The 17,177-nt window shown below is 52.3% G+C and overlaps 1 protein-coding gene across 2 annotated transcripts in view; it reads left to right on the top strand.

Moving 5' to 3' along the window:
- FKBP2 (FKBP prolyl isomerase 2) overlaps positions 1 to 16,912 on the top strand; it is a 51,791-nt gene extending 34,879 nt beyond the window's left edge. For both annotated transcript variants that reach the window (XM_069740021.1, XM_069740023.1), the window contains exons 4-6: positions 14,704 to 14,750; positions 14,837 to 14,872; positions 16,756 to 16,912. In XM_069740021.1, coding sequence (XP_069596122.1) covers positions 14,704 to 14,750; positions 14,837 to 14,872; positions 16,756 to 16,817 — 145 coding nt within the window. In that variant the 3' untranslated portion in view covers positions 16,818 to 16,912. The remainder of the gene's footprint in view (positions 1 to 14,703; positions 14,751 to 14,836; positions 14,873 to 16,755) is intronic.
- Positions 16,913 to 17,177: the final 265 nt, after the last annotated feature.

The raw sequence follows: 17,177 nt of genomic DNA, 5'->3' as shown, positions 1-17,177 counted from the left end.
GCTCAGTAAGTGACATATCTCTGGAATAAGGGTCTCTGTCTCTGCATCTGCATTATGCTGAACCTGGTGACAGATTCCCTTCAGGATATGGATTTTTTTTTTCTTCTTGCTCCTCCATTTTTTCCTCCCATTCTTCCAATAGCCATAACTTTCTTTTTCACTTAAAGGGAAGGTGCCACCAGTTTTCTTGCATTTTGTTTTTTTGTGAAATTAAGCTTAAAATAGTAATTAAAATGTATTAATGCAATGTTTGCACTGTTTGCAAACATTTCTATATGAAAAATATTATATATTTTTCTACAAATATACATATTTACCACTAGGGGGAGCATTTTCCGTTTTAGACCTCAAGCAGCTATAGTAAGATTTAGCAGCTCTGCCCCAGGGATATTAGACCACCCAAAAGGGGAGGGAAATGGTGATGTCAGCAGTTACTGCCCCAACAGTAAGAATGAAGAGCAGCATCACAGGGCAGCACCATTTTGTGTGTGACTGCCCTGTGACCTGCTGTCACCAGCAGTTACTGCATTAGAGGCACAGCTCGTTTACAGAGGAGCAGAACACAGTGGACTCAGCAGCATTTTTTGTGAATAACATTCTTGCCATTCCCCTTCCCCCACCTTAATCCCTGTCCTGTCAGCTGCCCTTCCTGCTCTCTCCAGGTGTCACCTCCTCTGCAGGCTGTGAGTGCAGCTTACTGGAGATCACAGGGACTGTGTGTGAGGGGGAGACAGAGACACAGCAGGAGAAACACACAGGGCAGCTTGTGAGGAGCAGAGGACGTGCCTGCTTGGAGTACAGAGGAGCAGTGAGGGCTTCTTCTGTCCTGCCATAGAGAGCACAGGGCTCTAATAAAATGGCAGCTAGTCACACCTACAGCAGTGAGTTGTGCAGCCCACAGAGGCGTGCCCAGCTCACTGCTAATGCTGTTGCAATGTTACAGATGGGGTCCGAGCCGGTCTATTATCTCCTATGTCCATGGGGTGCCGTAATCTGACACTGATAGTGCCCTGCTACTGCTGCAAAACCAAGATGTCAGCCCCCAGTGCATTGTTTAAACTCATATAACAGATGAAATCTGTTTCACATACACTTCAAACTTGCTTATAGCAGCACGTTATGCTACATTACAGTGATTTATTAATGACCTACATGGCTGATGCGTGCTGCCTTGCCCCCTCAGGGCGGCTGGTGCGTGCTGTCGGACCCCCCCCCCCCCCCCCCCCCAAGGGGCGGCTGATGCGTGCTGCCTGACCCCCCAGGGCGGCAGATGCGTGCTGCCTGACCCCCCCCCCAAGGGGCGGCTGATGCGTGCTGCCTGACATTCCCCCCCCCCAAGGGGCGTCTGATGCGTGCTGCCTGACCCCCCAAGGGCGGCTGATGCGTGCTGCCTGACCCCCCCCCCCCAAGGGGCGGCTGATGCGTGCTGCCTGACCCCCCCAGGGCGGCTGATGCGTGCTGTCTGACCCCCCCCCCCCCCCCCCCCAAGGGGCGGCTGATGCGTGCTGCCCGACCCTTTTCCCCAGGGCGGCTGATGCGTGCTGCCCGACCCTTTTCCCCAGGGCGGCTGATGCGTGCTGCCCGGCCCCCTTCCCCAGGGCGGCTGATGCGTGCTGCCCGACCCCCTTCCCCAGGGCGGCTGATGCGTGCTGCCCGACCCCCTTCCCCAGGGCGGCTGATGCGTGCTGCCTGACCCCCCAGGGCGGCTGATGCGTGCTGCCTGACCCTTTTCCCCAGGGCGGCTGATGCGTGCTGCCTGACCCCCCAGGGCGGCTGATGCGTGCTGCCTGACCCCATTCCCCAGGGCGGCTGATGCGTGCTGCCCGACCCTTTTCCCCAGGGCGGCTGATGCGTGCTGCCTGACCCCCCAGGGCGGCTGATGCGTGCTGCCTGACCCCATTCCCCAGGGCGGCTGATGCGTGCTGCCCGACCCTTTTCCCCAGGGCGGCTGATGCGTGCTGCCTGACCCCCCAGGGCGGCTGATGCGTGCTGCCTGACCCCATTCCCCAGGGCGGCTGATGCGTGCTGCCCGACCCCTTTCCCCAGGGCGGCTGATGCGTGCTGCCTGACCCCCTTCCCCAGGGCGGCTGATGCGTGCTGCCCGACCCTTTTCCCCAGGGCGGCTGATGCGTGCTGCCCGACCCCCTTCCCCAGGGCGGCTGATGCGTGCTGCCTGACCCCCCAGGGCGGCTGATGCGTGCTGCCTGACCCCCCAGGGCGGCTGATGCGTGCTGCCCGACCCCCTTCCCCAGGGCGGCTGATGCGTGCTGCCCGACCCCCTTCCCCAGGGCGGCTGATGCGTGCTGCCCGACCCCCTTCCCCAGGGCGGCTGATGCGTGCTGCCCGACCCTTTTCCCCAGGGCGGCTGATGCGTGCTGCCCGACCCCTTTCCCCAGGGCGGCTGATGCGTGCTGCCTGACCCCCTTCCCCAGGGCGGCTGATGCGTGCTGCCTGACCCCATTCCCCAGGGCGGCTGATGCGTGCTGCCCGACCCTTTTCCCCAGGGCGGCTGATGCGTGCTGCCCGACCCCCTTCCCCAGGGCGGCTGATGCGTGCTGCCCGACCCACTTCCCCAGGGCGGCTGATGCGTGCTGCCCGACCCCCTTCCCCAGGGCGGCTGATGCGTGCTGCCCGACCCTTTTCCCCAGGGCGGCTGATGCGTGCTGCCCGACCCTTTTCCCCAGGGTGGCTGATGCGTGCTGCCCGACCCCCTTCCCCAGGGCGGCTGATGCGTGCTGCCCGACCCCCTTCCCCAGGGCGGCTGATGCGTGCTGCCCGACCCCCTTCCCCAGGGCGGCTGATGCGTGCTGCCCGACCCACTTCCCCAGGGCGGCTGATGCGTGCTGCCCGACCCACTTCCCCAGGGCGGCTGATGAGTGCTGCCCGACCCACTTCCCCAGGGCGGCTGATGCGTGCTGCCTGACCCCCTTCCCCAGGGCGGCTGATGCGTGCTGCCTGACCCCATTCCCCAGGGCGGCTGATGCGTGCTGCCCGACCCACTTCCCCAGGGCGGCTGATGCGTGCTGCCTGACCCCCTTCCCCAGGGCGGCTGATGCGTGCTGCCTGACCCCCTTCCCCAGGGCGGCTGATGCGTGCTGCCTGACCCCATTCCCCAGGGCGGCTGATGCGTGCTGCCTGACCCCATTCCCCAGGGCGGCTGATGCGTGCTGCCTGACCCCCTTCCCCAGGGCGGCTGATGCGTGCTGCCTGACCCCATTCCCCAGGGCGGCTGATGCGTGCTGCCCGACCCACTTCCCCAGGGCGGCTGATGCGTGCTGCCCGACCCCCTTCCCCAGGGCGGCTGATGCGTGCTGCCCGACCCACTTCCCCAGGGCGGCTGATGCGTGCTGCCCGACCCCCTTCCCCAGGGCGGCTGATGCGTGCTGCCCGACCCACTTCCCCAGGGCGGCTGATGCGTGCTGCCCGACCCCCTTCCCCAGGGCGGCTGATGCGTGCTGCCCGACCCCCTTCCCCAGGGCGGCTGATGCGTGCTGCCTGACCCCCTTCCCCAGGGCGGCTGATGCGTGCTGCCTGACCCCATTCCCCAGGGCGGCTGATGCGTGCTGCCTGACCCCATTCCCCAGGGCGGCTGATGCGTGCTGCCCGACCCTTTTCCCCAGGGCGGCTGATGCGTGCTGCCTGACCCCCTTCCCCAGGGCGGCTGATGCGTGCTGCCTGACCCCATTCCCCAGGGCGGCTGATGCGTGCTGCCTGACCCCCTTCCCCAGGGCGGCTGATGCGTGCTGCCTGACCCCATTCCCCAGGGCGGCTGATGCGTGCTGCCCGACCCACTTCCCCAGGGCGGCTGATGCGTGCTGCCCGACCCCCTTCCCCAGGGCGGCTGATGCGTGCTGCCCGACCCACTTCCCCAGGGCGGCTGATGCGTGCTGCCCGACCCCCTTCCCCAGGGCGGCTGATGCGTGCTGCCCGACCCACTTCCCCAGGGCGGCTGATGCGTGCTGCCCGACCCCCTTCCCCAGGGCGGCTGATGCGTGCTGCCCGACCCCCTTCCCCAGGGCGGCTGATGCGTGCTGCCTGACCCCCTTCCCCAGGGCGGCTGATGCGTGCTGCCTGACCCCATTCCCCAGGGCGGCTGATGCGTGCTGCCTGACCCCATTCCCCAGGGCGGCTGATGCGTGCTGCCCGACCCTTTTCCCCAGGGCGGCTGATGCGTGCTGCCTGACCCCCCCCCCCCAAGGGGCGGCTGATGCGTGCTGCCTGACCCCCCCCAGGGCGGCTGATGCGTGCTGTCTGACCCACCCCCCAGCCCCCCCCCCCCCAAGGGGCGGCTGATGCGTGCTGCCCGACCCTTTTCCCCAGGGCGGCTGATGCGTGCTGCCCGACCCTTTTCCCCAGGGCGGCTGATGCGTGCTGCCCGGCCCCCTTCCCCAGGGCGGCTGATGCGTGCTGCCCGACCCCCTTCCCCAGGGCGGCTGATGCGTGCTGCCCGACCCCCTTCCCCAGGGCGGCTGATGCGTGCTGCCCGACCCCCTTCCCCAGGGCGGCTGATGCGTGCTGCCTGACCCCCCAGGGCGGCTGATGCGTGCTGCCTGACCCTTTTCCCCAGGGCGGCTGATGCGTGCTGCCTGACCCCCCAGGGCGGCTGATGCGTGCTGCCTGACCCCATTCCCCAGGGCGGCTGATGCGTGCTGCCCGACCCTTTTCCCCAGGGCGGCTGATGCGTGCTGCCTGACCCCCCAGGGCGGCTGATGCGTGCTGCCTGACCCCATTCCCCAGGGCGGCTGATGCGTGCTGCCCGACCCCTTTCCCCAGGGCGGCTGATGCGTGCTGCCTGACCCCCTTCCCCAGGGCGGCTGATGCGTGCTGCCTGACCCCCTTCCCCAGGGCGGCTGATGCGTGCTGCCCGACCCCCTTCCCCAGGGCGGCTGATGCGTGCTGCCCGACCCCCTTCCCCAGGGCGGCTGATGCGTGCTGCCTGACCCCCCAGGGCGGCTGATGCGTGCTGCCTGACCCCCCAGGGCGGCTGATGCGTGCTGCCCGACCCCCTTCCCCAGGGCGGCTGATGCGTGCTGCCCGACCCCCTTCCCCAGGGCGGCTGATGCGTGCTGCCCGACCCCCTTCCCCAGGGCGGCTGATGCGTGCTGCCCGACCCTTTTCCCCAGGGCGGCTGATGCGTGCTGCCCGACCCCTTTCCCCAGGGCGGCTGATGCGTGCTGCCTGACCCCCTTCCCCAGGGCGGCTGATGCGTGCTGCCTGACCCCATTCCCCAGGGCGGCTGATGCGTGCTGCCCGACCCTTTTCCCCAGGGCGGCTGATGCGTGCTGCCCGACCCCCTTCCCCAGGGCGGCTGATGCGTGCTGCCCGACCCACTTCCCCAGGGCGGCTGATGCGTGCTGCCCGACCCCCTTCCCCAGGGCGGCTGATGCGTGCTGCCCGACCCTTTTCCCCAGGGCGGCTGATGCGTGCTGCCCGACCCTTTTCCCCAGGGCGGCTGATGCGTGCTGCCCGACCCCCTTCCCCAGGGCGGCTGATGCGTGCTGCCCGACCCCCTTCCCCAGGGCGGCTGATGCGTGCTGCCCGACCCCCTTCCCCAGGGCGGCTGATGCGTGCTGCCCGACCCCCTTCCCCAGGGCGGCTGATGCGTGCTGCCCGACCCCCTTCCCCAGGGCGGCTGATGCGTGCTGCCCGACCCACTTCCCCAGGGCGGCTGATGAGTGCTGCCCGACCCACTTCCCCAGGGCGGCTGATGCGTGCTGCCCGACCCCCTTCCCCAGGGCGGCTGATGCGTGCTGCCTGACCCCATTCCCCAGGGCGGCTGATGCGTGCTGCCTGACCCCATTCCCCAGGGCGGCTGATGCGTGCTGCCTGACCCCATTCCCCAGGGCGGCTGATGCGTGCTGCCTGACCCCCTTCCCCAGGGCGGCTGATGCGTGCTGCCTGACCCCATTCCCCAGGGCGGCTGATGCGTGCTGCCCGACCCCCTTCCCCAGGGCGGCTGATGCGTGCTGCCCGACCCACTTCCCCAGGGCGGCTGATGAGTGCTGCCCGACCCACTTCCCCAGGGCGGCTGATGCGTGCTGCCCGACCCCCTTCCCCAGGGCGGCTGATGCGTGCTGCCTGACCCCATTCCCCAGGGCGGCTGATGCGTGCTGCCTGACCCCATTCCCCAGGGCGGCTGATGCGTGCTGCCCGACCCTTTTCCCCAGGGTGGCTGATGCGTGCTGCCTGACTCAGGTTACATTTGGATTAGAAGCATGCTGACCTCCCACCGGCTGAGTAAAACCACTGCAACTTCTAGCGGAGATCTTCACTCCGGTCCTTTTATATCCAGTCCGTCTTGTTCATGATCGTCGCCCTCCTCTTTACAGCAGCTCTTGTGAACATTAATGCCCCCTGCAGCCGACCATGCAGAAAGTGAAGAGTTAAAACCACACTGCTGTTCTTGTGATACAGATTTTCCGTTTTTCTTGCCCTACGTGTCGGGTCTCTGCTGATCTTTCTCGGCACAGTGAGTGTAGTGTTTGCGCTTATCAGGAGTTTTGACTATAGTCTCCGTAGAAAGTAACAATCATGACAAATCTATTAAACACAGGCGAGCATAACCCACAGATGCGAGCGCGTGTTTACCTCTCCTACCGCCCTCACCTGCCGCATTCCTGCCCAGATGACCCACATCGCCTTGTGTTGCCCGTCTACACTCAGCCTTGCAGACGATCCTCACGGTAACAAACGCCAATTAGTCCCAGGCAGTCACAAATTAGTATTGCGCTGCAGGTCTAAACTTTATGCGTTTTGGTTTCTGTTTGATATCGATAACGGAGTAGTGTTATGAACACAAATTGTGACAGTGATAAAGGTGATGGCATGTGCTGCTTCTGGGCATGGCATGGATATCGATACCATCCTGATGCATTGGGGGTTGTCTGGCTACAAGTCTCCATGCTCTCTGTGACTACAGACTTGTGAATCCTCGCCGTGCATGGCGCGGATTGTCTGGTGCCGGTCCCTGGAGCGGGCGGTCCAACAGCTATGGTCTTCACACTTCCGGCCACATTCCCACTAGTCGCTGGATTCGGTTGCATTGAGTGTGACTGTGTCTAGTTGGCATGTGACCACATGTATTCACAGCACATACTTGCGGTAATGTGCCTGCCGCTGCCGACATCTGAGGATCCACGGTTCGTCTTGTTTCATCAGCTAAGTACAACTTTCCTCCTGTCAGTTAGGTCATGAAAACCTGGTAACACTTGGATGGCATCTGACTGCTGCCATCCAATATATGTTGTTTATATTCCCTATTCAAGGGATAGGTAGTAAATGTCGGATCGGCGGGAACCAAACCGATCGCTGGAGTGAGTGTGAACCTATAAAGTTCATGAAAAGCCTGGCGGCAGTGTGCACAGAGCCCAGGGATGACTGGAGGACCACAGTTGGACAGAACAAGATTAGTGTTTCCAATCTTGTTTTTTTTTTTTCTTACTCATTTATGAGATAAATCCAGAAAAGTCGATTATAAAATAAAATTGCTTTTTTTTTTTTTGGCACCGAGACAAGTTAGGCTATGTGCACACGTCAGGATTATTTTCAGAAATTACCTGAACACAAACCAAACTTTTTCCGCAGGAAATCCGCATGCGTTTTTTGCGCTGATTTTTCGCGTTTTCTTTTTCTTGAGCTCCCCAATGCATTAAAAAGCGTGAAATCAACGAAAAATCCGCAAAATTAATGAACGTGCTGCGTTTTTTTCCGTGATGCATTTTTTCCCCCGAGATAAAAACGCAACATATGCATAATAATTGCAGATTGCATTTTATTAATAGGATGCTTAATGGATGCATTTTATTCTCAGTTTTATCGCGTTTTTATAGCGGAAAAAAAAGAACGTGAACAATCCGGAACGTGTTCACACAGCCTTATACTATTACAAAGTTTGGAAACTTTTGTACATTGCAGCCAAACTACGGTAATTACAAAATGTGGTGAAAGTGTTCGGAAGTGTGGACTGACCCCAAGATGGATGAGAATGTGATTGACTGCCAGGAAGAGCAGTCGGAGGGTGGATGGGGATGACGTGGGTGATATAAATTAACCCTGTGTATCTGGAATATAAGGAGTTACTGCTGACTCCGAGGAAGGAAAGCTGAAGAATCGGCCGGTGTACAGGATCTCCGCCATGGAGCGGATTCACAGACTTCCCATAGTGTAAGTTGTGTCTGGTATATAATGGCTGTCACCAGTACATCGGTGACAAGTGGCTTGGCGCAGCGCAGGCCGGCGCGTTCAGTGCCTAGTGATGGGGTGTACAGACGGCAGGTGCGCCTCATTACCGCTGACATTAGTCTGTTTCTAATGCTAATGAAGCCGCTGACAAATGATAATTACATCTCCATTATGTCGGGTCTGTCTCTAGCATTAGAACTGAATACGTAACGCCCGCCGTCACCCCCTCCCCCCGTACGTGCACCCGTGTATCTGGTCTGACTTTGTTTTGCTGTCCCGTAGTCTAAAGGTACTGTCACACTAGACGATATCGCTAGCGATCCGTGACGTTGCAGCGTCCTGGCTAGCGATATCGTCCAGTGTGACAGGCAGCAGTGATCAGGCCCCTGCTGTGACATCGCTGGTCGGGGAAGAAAGTCCAGAACTTTATTTCGTCGCTGGATCTCCCGCTGACATCGCTGAATCGGCGTGTGTGACACCGATTCACCGATGTCTTCGCTGGTAACCAGGGTAAACATCGGGTAACTAAGCGCAGGGCCGCGCTTAGTAACCCGATGTTTACCCTGGTTACCATCGTTAAAGTAAAAAAAACAAACGCTACATACTTACCTACAGCCGTCTGTCCTCCAGCGCTGTGCTTTCCTGCATTCACTGTGAGCACAGTGAATGAATTCTGCACAGCATGAATTCCGCAGTAAATCCGCAAGTAAAAGGCAGTTCGTTTTACCTGCAGATTTTACAAAAAAGTGCGGAAAAATCTGCACGTAACCTTAAAATACAAGTCAATGAAAAAACTGTGAAAAAAAACAAACCTAAAAAAACTAAATACAATCCAGGATTACTCTTTGCCAAAAAAAAAAAAAAGCCTGGAATACGACCCGGGCACCTGGGCTTTCTCTGTTTTTTTTTTTTTTTTTTTTTTTTTTTCTGCAAAAAATAATTTTGGTGGGGGGCGGGATAGTGTGTGGTGATGTGGTGGGCAGGCGGGATTGTGTGGTGATGTGGGGGGCGGGATTGTGTGTGGTGATGTCGTGGGCAGGCGGGATTATGTGTGGTGTGGGGGGTGGGATTGTGTGTGGTGATGTGGTGGGCAGGCGGGATTGTGTGGTGATGTGGTGGGCGGGATTGTGTGGTGATGTGGGGGGCGGGATAGTGTGTGGTGATGTGGTGGGCAGGCGGGATTGTGTGGTGATGTGGGGGGCGGGATTGTGTGTGGTGATGTGGTGGGCAGGCGGGATTCTGTGTGGTGATGTGGTGGGGGCGGGATTGTGGTGATGTGGGCAGGCAGGATTATGTGTGGTGATGTGGTGGGGGCGGGATTGTGGTGATGTGGGCAGGCAGGATTATGTGTGGTGATGTGGTGGGGGCGGGATTGTGTGGTGATGTGGGCAGGCGGGATTCTGTGTGGTGATGTGGTGGGGGCGGGATTGTGGTGATGTGGGCAGGCAGGATTATGTGTGGTGATGTGGTGGGGGCGGGATTGTGTGGTGATGTGGGCAGGCGGGATTATGCGTGGTGATGTGGTGCAGATTGTGTGGTGATGGGGGCGGGATTAGCGAGTAATCACGATGAGATATAGATATATATATATTACACATACACACACACAGGATGCTTCAGGTTTACAAAACACCAGAGAAAAGGAGACTTTCCTGAAGAGTTTTCGGTTTTAGAAACGGATGTTTTTGACGGCTGGAAAACAGATGAAGCGAGAGCGAACCCTTGGAGCTTGTGCACACCGATTTATATCGGACCAAAGCTTTTTTTTTTTTTTTTTTTTTTCCCTCGGATGGAACAGACTCCAAATCAGACAGAACACAGAAAGTGAAGAAACTTTTTTTTCTTCTTCTCTATGAGCAAAATTGATGCAAGCCATTGGACTGCTTTTCTCTGATGGAAAGAAACAATCATGTGCACCTGCCCTTAGAGGTTTTCCAATGAGTTTTTGGCATAGAAACAAAGTGAAAAGTCTCCAAATCTCAAAAAACTTTGCATTTCTGCTCCGAAAACTCATCAAAAAGAATCTGTGTCCATAACTTTCCGGTAGTATCTGTGCACATATCGGTATCTGATAGCAGCAGAAATCAGCAGAATGGTGCATGCAGCTCTAGGCTTTAATAGGCTACAATTCACATGTTAAGGTTTTTTTTATGGCCAAATACAGTAATAATTTTTTCTTCTGATTTGTATCCTACGGCTCTGAGTTTGCACCATGAATTGGATCCAACTCTTCAGATTTACGGTAAATGAATATTAATGGGCAGCACTGGGATGGCAGCCACGTCTTGTAAGCGTGAAACCTGCACATGTGAGTTAGACCGTACTCTGGATCCTCTGCGAAGATTTAGACATTTGCTGCTACGACTTTGTGCGCAAAGTTTTTGGAGCAGAAACGGAAGGGAAACTCTCCAAATCCGCCTTCAAATGGAAAGATCTGTCAAAAACTTGTAATTTCTGCTCTGAAAATTCAGCAAAAAGATTCCATGTGGACATCGTATCGAAAACCGCATTTGGGGAAAAAAAACCGCCCCTGGTTTTTGCTGTGGTTGTCCATATGGTCGCATCGTTTTTCCAGCTTCTTTTACATATTTGGAAACAATGTACCGTATGTATTTCTTTTTTTTTATGTGGCTTTAACTGCACCGTTGCCACAATGTATGGCTATGCCCTTAGACTCAGTTCATGTACTAATAAAAAAAAAAAATTATAATAATTTGCTGTAGAGCCCAGCAATATCTGCAGATACATCTACAGGTTCTAAAATATTAGATTCCTTCTACACCTAATGTATTTCTGTGGACATATTGAAACGGAAATAAAAAGACCTTGGATAAATAAATTCCGACAATGATGGAAGCAAGGCCGCCGACTACTTTTCCTCCAGTATGAAGCATTTGATGTATGGTGCGGCACTGACTCCGCGCTTCTTTGGATTTAGAGATCCTTTCCATTCTGTATCTAGAAAACATCACCTGGACCTGATTCAGAAGGTTTTTTTTGTTGTTTTTTCTTCAATTTTCAGTCATTTTTTTTTTATCCACTTTTCCTATCTGTGCAGTATTATTTTTGTATACAAAAACTAAAAAAAAAAAGTTCCAAATATTGTGACCAATTAATCAGTAAAAACGAGGCAGGACTTTAATGACGTACATCCATGTGAAAAATGCTGGAAAAAAAATAAGTACATACAGTACGCAGAGTTTTTTTTTCTGCCATCGCAACGTGTGAACATACCCATAGCCCTCCGCGTGGGGTCTCGCCCTAATAAAGAGGCGACTCTGCAATACCAGATGCTGCCTGTGCACAAGAGTGGCATCGTTTTTGGAAATTAAAGACTTTTTTTTTTTTTTTTTTTGCTAACCCTATGTCTGACTTTTAAATGTAAACCACCCATAGTAGTCTTTACCACTAATAATTTATTTGTTTTTCGTATACCAAGTAGGTAACAGAACGACCGGTCGAAAAATAGATTGCATCATTAAATAATTGGTGCGTCTGCGCTGAACGCTGAACTATCAGTCTCTTACTGGTGCAGTACAATTGCTAGATGGTGAACATAAAATGTATAGAAAATTAAAAATTCTCTATCTCCTGGATAATACTGTACAAAGAAAAAAAATGTAGAGGAATTATTATAAGCTGCATTCTTTTTTTCCACCAGCAGGGTGCGCTCTTGTCGTCCCTTGCTCAGTGATCTGTATGGGGCTTTGTTCCTGTCGACATTAATGTGCTCCCGACTCCGATACCTGGGGGTATACGAGGGGCCGGTGGGGGTTCACGTATACCACTCGCGCTAATGTTCTGTCCCTGTAACCTTTACGGGCCGTCTGACGTCACTGCCGCGGCTGCACCACACTGTATAAATGCCCTTTAACCACCATGTGGTTTTGCTACACTTGGTCGTAGGTCGTCCTTTATTTTTATTTTATTTTATTCTGTGTTAGGAAGCTGCTCTAGAAATAATAAATCCGGCAGCTGATTAATATGTATGATCTATTGTGGCAGACGAGAAGTAATATGCATTAATTTGCCTGTCTGTGTGCCCGGGCTCCCGTCTCCTCACTATGGGTGGTGGGCAGATCCCAAATCCTATTTAATTAGCACCCGTCTCCTCTCCCATTATGTGGCTTCCAGCTCTCCATGCCTTCTGTTATAAGCCGGCTAATTTATGGCTGTGCGTCCCCCCTGCCTGAGCAGTCTGGTCCCCCTGGCAGAGCTCATAGAAGCCTCTTGTCTGCTCAGCACAGGGGCCGGGGCGAAGGCACAAATTCCCTCTTTCTTATTTGATGGGCAGATGATGGATTCCTCATTTTGCCGTTTGGCCCTCACTTTATTTTATTAATCCGTGCTGCCCGCTGCCATTAGAAGCCGTTTATCAAGAACGGGTTTAGGAGGAGCTAAATTTCCTTAAAAAGTCTAATACCATAAAAAAATGAACGTTTAGGATTAAAAGACTTTGACATGGGGGGAAAAACGAGTTTTTGGGATTAGTGGTTACCATTAGTCCTCATTTAGACATCCATGAATAACACATGTTCTATCTCCGTTTCTCTCTATAAAACACGCACCCAGTCTACAAAGCTGTTCACATATCTCATTTATTTATTTTTTGTCCATTTTTTTTATTTATTTTTTTGTGAATAAAAAAAGTCATGAATGGAAAAACTGGTCACAACTTCTGAAAATCAGATCCAAAACACAGATGAAACTTGGACCTTTTTTTTTTTTTTTTTTTAACGTATGAGAAACGTTATTGACGTCTGAATAAGGCATTGGTTATTAAATTAAGTTTCAATATGAAATCTTCACTTTTAGACCCCCCATATGCAATTTGTAGCTTGATCCAAGTTTAATATTTTTCTCTTTAGGGATTTCCCCTCCCTGTAATACAGGCTGTGTGTATCCAGGGTGCTGCTGTCTTTACTCCCCATGTGGTTCTCTCCTTGTCCATAACCTGTTTTCTGTGCCCTCCCATGGATCCTTTCTCCTTCCGTATACTACAGATCTGTGTACAACCCCCTTCCATCACTCCTGCTATCATTAATGGTGCAGGCAGACGGCCATATAAGTCAGACCGAGATCGTACTGCAGTGCACGGACTGGACGGCGGCTCTCCTGACCCAAGAGTGACAGCTGCATAGAAATGCTTGAAGCTGCCGCGCTCGGGGGAGACACCAGCCAGTCCGTGCACCAGATCTCAGCCCAATTTATGGCCGTCTGACTGCACCCTAATGGTGAGAGTCTGACCATTAAGTCTTTTGATCGGACTTTCCAGTTTGTGTGACCAGTTTGTCCACATGCTTTAGTTAGCTGGTCTGGTACCATAACTCGCCCTTCTTACAAAATTGGATCTTGCTCCTGTCGAACCTTCCGATGGTCGGACTGTAGGGTAAGTCACCGCTTTCACCACTTAGTGGAGGGCGGCCTTGTCTGCAGGATCCTTTGAGCGTGTGTAATGCAGATCCTTCCTCTCTGAACCACTCATGCTTGAGCCATCATGCTTGCAGAGCCCGCGTCTCCTAACATTTGGACAGGTGGTCTCACACCACACAGTGGGGTATGTTTAAGTTTGGTCAACCCATCAGCACTGTTTAAGGATAATGTTGGGGGGAGAACAGTAACAAAAAATATGGTGCGAGTAGATACTGCTAAGAAAGAGGTGGTAGAGGTTTTGGGCAAAGTATTGAAAGGGGAGGGAATTTATGGACAAGAAGAGACACATAAGCAAAAGGGACAGCATTTCTGGAGCAAACAGGAAAAAACTAAACAAAAGTTTAGTGATGGGCACTATTCTTCTTGGCGTGGCACTATATTCCTTTTTGGTCTCCGCACTATATTGCTTTTTGGTCTCCGCACTATATTCCTTTTTGGTCTCCGCACTATATTCCTTTTTGGTCTCCGCACTATATTCCTTTTTGGTCTCCGCACTATATTCCTTTTTGGTCTCCGCACTATATTCCTTTTTGGTCTCCGCACTATATTCCTTTTTGGTCTCCGCACTATATTCCTTTTTGGTCTCCGCACTATATTCCTTTTTGGTCTCCGCACTATATTCCTTTTTGGTCTCCGCACTATATTCCTTTTTGGTCTCCGCACTATATTCCTTTTTGGTCTCCGCACTATATTCCTTTTTGGTCTCCGCACTATATTCCTTTTTGGTCTCCGCACTATATTCCTTTTTGGTCTCCGCACTATATTCCTTTTTGGTCTCCGCACTATATTCCTTTTTGGTCTCCGCACTATATTCCTTTTTGGTCTCCGCACTATATTCCTTTTTGGTCTCCGCACTATATTCCTTTTTGGTCTCCGCACTATATTCCTTTTTGGTCTCCGCACTATATTCCTTTTTGGTCTCCGCACTATATTCCTTTTGCTGTGGTTCTAGCTGGTCTCATGTTACATGACCAAGCACTGATTATTATTTTTAAAACTAAAAATTGGCATTTTGTGTTTTTTGTTTATTTTTTTTCCCTCCCCCTTGAAGAGAAAATAAATAATTCGTGTCACCTTTTTATTTTCCAGAATGTGTGAGGGAGAGAAAAGGAAGCTGGTTATTCCTTCAGAATTGGGTAAGGATCACGACTACGGGGGCAGTAGATGGATATTGCTCATTTTACAGTGAGAATAAAATATACATATTTTTTTATTTCCATAGGATATGGAGATAGGGGAGCACCCCCAAAAATTCCAGGTAAGATGTGCCCCACTTTTACATTTTATAATATTTGTATTTCACAGGTCCTTAGAGGGAAGCCATCAGAAATTTAAATTAAGTTTTTGTGCTTAAATGCATTTTTTTTTGTAAGGCTTTTTTTCCATATCACACACTGTAATAAAAATGAAACTCGTACTGCCTGGTCTTTCTCATCCCAGACATCATCTGTTGGGAGCCCCCCGTACACATAAGAGGGTCGACCAGTCCTACTGATTGCCGTGGATTCGGGTGGCTTTCATCTAATGTGTATGGGGGTCTTCAGCACTTAATCTCTTGGGTATATATAACAGTGTTGTGATGTGTGGGTGGTTGTTTTGTTTTTTTAAGCCAGATTTTGTCTAATCACTGCAAATAAGCCACAAAACAGCCCCGCCTAGCTCAACAATATCAATTTGTACAGACTTTATACTTTAAATGGAATCTGTTCAAAGAAAAGTCCATGAATACCTTTACATGGCCAGACCGTTCCCCTATGACTGAGAAATCAGCGTTTGAATTAATACATAAATGAGGCTGAACAGCTATGGTAGATCTGACTCTTCCGTCACTCCAGCTCTATTCCCCACCCAGCGTCTCCTCCTGCTTCTTTGCCTGAAGGCACACTGCCAGCGTGGAGGTGTTTCAGGGCGGGGAAAAGAGTCGGAGAGACGAAAGCTTCAGATCTACCATAGCTCTTTAGCCTCATTTGCATATCAATTCAAATGATTTCTCCGTAACAGAGGAATGGACCGGCAACGTAAAGATATTGCTGGACTTGTCTTTAAAAGAGCTACATGTGCATCTAAATTTGTGGGGAGACCAGGGTGGGGCGAAATCCTGCTGACTGATTTCCTGTTGTGATGCAAATAGTCCTAAAGATTAACTTTTGGACTGTATTTAACCTGCTTTCCAGTGGCGGTTGTATCTTTTTTTTTTTTTTTCCCGAAGACAGAAGAACATGCTGCACCGTGCCATTGTAACATGCGCCCAGCCTTACTTAATGATATTGTCCACACACATTTAGGACCAATCACAACAATACTGACTAACTATAGGATCCATAATGGTGTTAATCATCAGTCAGATATGGTGACATTAAAATAAAGCACACAGTGATATTCACTTACGGTATCTATAGGGGATCAATTTGCCCATGAAAGTCTTTTTTTCCCAGTCCTGTGTGGGCATCGGACTGGTGCGGTGTATGAAGGGGGCTTCCTCTCTGCTTACTTCAATAGGTAAGATTCCCTCTGTTCACCATTTATTGAAAGAAAAGGGGTTTGGCTTAGCCATTAACAGTCGGCCGGCCCCATTAATGCACTGGTACGATATCGGCACAGGACCGGTAGTGGGGTGTCCAGGACCAGAAATGGAGGAACCTGCCTGATGAAGGGGCCTCTGTGCTTCAAACGCTTGCAAATATAATTTTTGTGTTTCTGATAAAGGTGTCACTCATTTCATCTTTTTTGGGAGGAACAAAAGTACCAGGATTTTTCTGGCTAACACGGCACTCTAATATAATCTTGTTTATTGTACCTCAGGCCACACTAATTAAACATTGCCTAAACTTGGGGTCGCGCCTGGACCCTCACAACTCTGTTGAACCAAACTGAGCAGTCAGGTCATAATGGATATGTGCAGTTTACCACCTAGAAAGTGAAGCGATGCCCCAATGCCGAAGCTTTTCCACCACCCTACATTCACCACTGCAGGAGTAATAATATAGAGAAAGGGAAGTTACAATAAAAAAAACATAAGTGAAAACTGACCAATTCCTGGCCAAGCTGTAGAATGGAAGCAGATATTTTGTTGTTTTTAGGACATGCCAAGTACTGCTGCTGAATAAGAGAATGGCGCTAATGTCTGTCGTTCTGTTCCAGGAGGAGCCACTCTGATCTTCGAAGTGGAACTGATAAAGATCGAAAGGAGATCGGATTTGTAGATGGGGGATACGGGACAAGCTTGTTTCTATATTTGGGGTCCGTTTTGTGACGGAAAGTGGCGTCTCACAAAATGCTCAATAAACACAAACACACATTTTTTGCCTCGTTATTTCTTCTTGGTGTTTCAGGTCAGGATTAGTGATGAGCGAGCGTGCCCTGATATAGTGTTATTCGAGCATGTGCGGGTGTTCTCCGAGTATCTTCACCGTGCTCGATTAATATGTTCGAGTCCCTGCGGCTGCATGTTTCGCGGCTTAGTTGTAACACATGTGAGGATTGCCTGTTTGACAGCCGCGACATATGCAAGGATTGTCTAACAGCAACGCAACATGCAGCCATGTGGACTCTGACATATTAAT

Source organism: Ranitomeya imitator, chromosome 9 (genome assembly GCF_032444005.1).
Source record: "Ranitomeya imitator isolate aRanImi1 chromosome 9, aRanImi1.pri, whole genome shotgun sequence".
Taxonomy (NCBI): domain Eukaryota; kingdom Metazoa; phylum Chordata; class Amphibia; order Anura; family Dendrobatidae; genus Ranitomeya; species Ranitomeya imitator.
The sequence above is the reverse complement of the archived record's forward strand: the minus strand, read 5'-3'. Positions and strand labels throughout refer to the sequence as shown.